The following is a 4,877-nucleotide window of genomic DNA, read 5'->3' as shown; positions in this document are numbered from 1 at the left end:
CAACTCTATGCAACCAAGATATCACAACTCTCAATTATGTTTGTATTTCTCATGTTGTAAATAAGCTAATACAGTGAGATGGGTCCATTCTCTGGGTAAAACTCACATATTGTGGGAAAATATATTTTTCCACAGCCGATCATACATAATTTGCTTTGCCTATTCATATAATTCATATAATATAATGCATGTGAAAATGTAGAAATGGCAATATGTGTCCTGTATTGTGGGAACATATGATGAGACAAATAATTTTTCCCAGAGGGTGAGAAGGATGGCATTTCAATACACCTGGAGAGTGCAGGTCACATTTGAGCTGACCTTTTAAGCAGAAGTTTTCTAGGCAACCAGCACGCCAGCTACAAACAGTGAACGCATGAGCATTGGCAGCGTGGTGGAAGAAGAACTAGGGCATAGAACCTTGGAATCTGTGAGAAGGGTGTCTGGGAAGGACGAAGCAGCCTTGTGCCCTGAGCTGTCTATCTCCTTGTGGGGTTCCGGGTCTTCTGTGCCTCGCTGCGGCATGGCCCAAGGACACCTCCCACCATCAGTGCCCTCGAGGCCCCTTTCACGTCTTTGTTTCTCAGAGTGTAGATAATGGGGTTTAAAAGTGGGGTAACCAAAGTAATCTACAGATTCAATGCAATCCCTATTAAATTACCAACATCATTTTTCACAGATTTAGAAAAAATAATTATACACTTTGTATGGAAACAGAGAAGACCCCATACAGCAAAAGCAATTTTAAGCAATAAAAACAAAATGGGAAGTATTAATTTGCCAGACTTCAAACTATACTACAAGGCTGTGGTTATTAAAACTGCTTGGTATTGGCACAAGTGCAGGGACACAGACCAGTGGAACAGAACAGAAAATCCAAATATAAAACCATCCTAATATAGCCATCTAATCTTTGACAAAATAGACAAAAACATACTCTGGGGACAAGAATCTCTATTCAATAAATGGTGCTGGGAAAACTGGATAGCCACATGTAGAAGACTAAAACAGGACCCACAGATTTCACCTCTCACAAAAATCAAATCATGGTAGATAACAGATTTAAACCTTAAATGGGAAACGATTAGAATTCTAGAAGAAAATGTAGGAAAGACTCTTACAGACATTGGTCTAGGCAAAGAATTTATGAAGAAAACACCTAAGGCAATCACAGCAACAACAAAAATAAACGAATGGGACCTGGTTAAATTAAAAAGCTTCTGCACAGCCAAAAAGCAGTCACGAAAATAAACAGATAGCCTACAGAATGGGAAAACATTTTTGCATACTACACATCAGATAAAGGACTGATAACAAGAATATATTTAGAACTCAAGAAAATCAGCAAGAAAAAATCAAACAACCCTATCAAAAAGTGGGCAAATGACATGAATAGAAATTTTTCAAAAGAAGATATAAGAATGGCTAACAAACATATGAAAAAATGCTCAACATCCCTAATTATCAGGAAAATGCAAATCAAAGCCACAATGAGATATCACTTAACTCCGGTGAGAATGGCCTTTATCAATAAGTCCCAAAACAACACATGTTGGTGTGGATGCGGAGAGACAGGAACACTCATACACTGCTGGTGGGACTACAAACTAGTGCAACCCCTGTGGAAAGCATTATGGAGATATCTTAAACAGATTCAAGTAGACCTACCATTTGATCCAGCAATCCCATTATTGGGCATCTACCCAAAGGAACAAAAATCGTTCTATAACAAAGACACCTGTACCCGAATGTTTATAGCAGCACAATTCACAATTGCAAAGATGTGGAAACAACCCAAATGCCCATCAATCCACAAATGGATTAGTAAGCTGTGGTATATGTATACCATGGAGTATTACTCAGCTTTAAGAAATAAAGGTGATACGACATCTCTTTGGTTCTCCTGGAGAGAGCTGGAACCCATTCTATTAAATGAAGTATCCCAAGAATGGAAAAACAAGCATCACATGTACTCACCAGAAAATTGGTTTCCCTGATCATCACCTAAATGCACATCGGGGAAGGGTACCAGTTAGATATCAGACTGAGATGGGGGTGGGGGGAGGAGATGGGTGTATGCCTACATGATGAGTGCGTTGCGCACCGTGTGGGGAATGGTCATGCTTGGGGGGGCTGGCTTGAGGGTCTGACTCAGGGGGATGTGTGGGACATGGACAATGTATATAACCTGAGCTTTTGTACCCCCATGATGAGCTGAAATAAAAAAGAAGTGGGGTAACTATGGTATAGAAAAGAGAAACAAACTTCCCCTGGTTTTTGGAGCTACTTTTGGCTGGTTGCAGGTACATGAAAATGATGGTCCCATAGAAAACAATGACGACCGCCAGGTGAGAGCAGCAAGTCCAAAAGGCCTTTTGGCGCCCTTCAGCTGATTGGATTCTTAGCACGGCTTGGGTTATGAAGCCATAGGAGACTAAGATGAGTGACACAGGGACAATTAGAAAGACTACACTGGCCACGAAGAGTTCTGCCACATTGAAAGTTGTGTCCCCACAGGCCAGTCTGATGAGCACTGGCACCTCACAGAAAATGTGGTCCAGTTTGCGATGACCACAAAGAGGAAGCCGCACAGTAAGGGAGCACTGAATTAGGGAGGTGATGAGGCCACTGAGCCACGCTATGCCGGCCAGGGACGCACAAAGCCTAGGGTGCATGACGGCTGTGTAGGGCAGGGCCTGGCAGACCCAGCATAGCGGTCGTAAGCCATGACCGCCAGGAGGATACACTCAGATGACCCCAGCCCCATGGCCACGTAGAGCTGGCCCACGCATGCGCTGTAGCTCACGCTCTTGTCTTCCGTGGCCATGGTAACCAGCAGCTGCGGGGCAACGCTGGAGGTGAAGCAGAGGTCCAGGCAGGAGAGGTTGCCAAGGAAGAAATACATCGGCGTGTGGAGTTTGGGGTCCAGGTGAGATACCAATATGATGGCGGCGTTTCCCAAAGGCTTAAGAGGTAAAAGTGCAAAATGATGGCTCTCATTGTTCACAGAGGCAAACAGAACGCAACTTTTCAAATATAAAACGGGAGTTTTGTGCTGCCATAAACATTTCAGTGCAAGTGTCTTTTTGCTAAAATAATGTATTTTTCTTTGAGTAGGTACCCAGTAACGGGATTGTTGAATCTAATGGTAGGTCTGCTTTTAACTCTTTGAGGAATCTCCATAGTGTTTTCTACAGGGGTTGTACTAGTTTGCAGTCCCACCAACAGTGCATAAGCTGTACATAGGAAATCAACTCATGAGTGGATCAATAAAATGTGGTATCTATAGCATGGAGTACTATACTCAGCCTTAAAAAGGAAGGAAATAATGTCTTTTGCAGCAACTTGGATGGAACTGGAGATGAGTATCCTAAGCGAAGTGTCTCAGGAGTGGAGAAACAACATCACATGCTCTCACCAAGTGGGAGCTAAACAGTGGGTACACACGGAAACAAATAGATGTAAAGAACATTGGAAATCAGGAGGGGAGAGGGTGGAGGGGAGTGAGGAATAAAAACTTACCTATCGGGTACAAGGCACTCTCCTGATGGTGGGCACACTGAAATCCAAGGCTTCAGTCAGCATTACATAGAGTAGTCATATAACAGAGACAATTGTACCCCCTTAACATGTAGAAATTCTTTTTAAAAGAAGAAGTTTTGGGTTCTGGCGTAAACCTTTAGCTATTCTGCTAATCTTAATCTTTCTATTTGTATTCTTAAAATGTATACTAAACATTCAAAACAATGAATAATAGAAGAATGTACAGGTGATAATTTCAATGAAATCGGAAGAAAGAAACCTCACCAACTACAGATCAGATGTAAGGAAGAAAGAAGACACTGAGACTCATCAGAATGAGTGCAGAAAACCAAGATTTGGACTGGGAAACCCTGCAAGGAAGAAAAAGGGGATTCAAGTTTACTGGTGGTAGCAGCGCTCAAAAAATATGAGGAAACACCTTTCTCTAGAAGGAGAGGTCCTCCCCTACGTGTGAAGTGCCCTGCACCGCTCTGATAAAGGAGAAGGCGGGGAGTAATCCAAGTGTAAGTGCAGCAAAAGGTGTGGAGCCAGCCTCGGAGGAGGAGTGGAGCCCACAGGGGGCGTTTTCTGAACTGTGGGTTCACAGAGCCAGGCAGGGCAGGCGTGAGGAGGTGGTAGGAGGTGCAGGGGAGAAGGCAGCAGGAATGCATGTACCAAAGCAGCAGAGCGGAGAAACCAGAAAAGACTCCCCGTGCCTGCAGCCCTGTGCAGTCCAGCTGGGGATAACTGCAGAAGCAAAGCAAGTCTTTATGTTGCATGAAAATGCAGTTTCCTTCAGACAATACTATCGAAAAAAGACAACTAAAAATAAGGAGTCAACTTCTTAGCAGAATAAATACATTTACCTCCAAACTGTTGCCATAAAGCAAAACTAAATCGTGACACACTATCCAGATTTGATTTACAAAGAAAACATCCTTAATAAAGCAATTTTAGCAATGAGAAATCACCATGGGGCAGAAATACAAGCAAGCAGAGAATTGATAACCTATCAAGAAGAGGCAATTGTCAGACAACATAAAGATTTAAAATGGGAATTAACTGGAGTTAGGAGGGAATTTAAGAAAATGATGGAAAATAAGCTGAATAATTGCTTCATGAAATTACGCAGCAGTAAAATAATATTTAAAGTTGATAAATCAAATAGTGAAACATAAAGCATATTTAAAAATATATTAAAAAACAGTAAAGAGAAATATTGACTAAAATTGAATGATAAAGGAAGAGAAGAAAAAGAAAGCTATTTTATCTTTACTCATGCTATCAGACCAAAATATTTTGTGTAAATAGAAGGCTGACTATGGGTATTTCAGTCTTTATAAAATATTTTTATA

General features: G+C 41.7%; 1 protein-coding gene across 1 annotated transcript; it reads right to left on the bottom strand.

The window, feature by feature from the left end:
- Window positions 1-479: 479 nt before the first annotated feature.
- Window positions 480-3,000, bottom strand: LOC123649370 (olfactory receptor 2G6). The gene is given in 4 exon segments (XM_045567469.1): window positions 480-629; window positions 2,241-2,707; window positions 2,710-2,964; window positions 2,967-3,000. Coding segments are annotated over 4 exon segments (906 nt in total).
- Window positions 3,001-4,877: the final 1,877 nt, after the last annotated feature.

Source organism: Lemur catta, chromosome 13, assembly GCF_020740605.2.
Source record: "Lemur catta isolate mLemCat1 chromosome 13, mLemCat1.pri, whole genome shotgun sequence".
NCBI classification, from domain to species: Eukaryota; Metazoa; Chordata; class Mammalia; order Primates; family Lemuridae; genus Lemur; species Lemur catta.
Note: the sequence above shows the minus strand (reverse complement) of the source record. Positions and strands in the feature narration are given on the sequence as shown.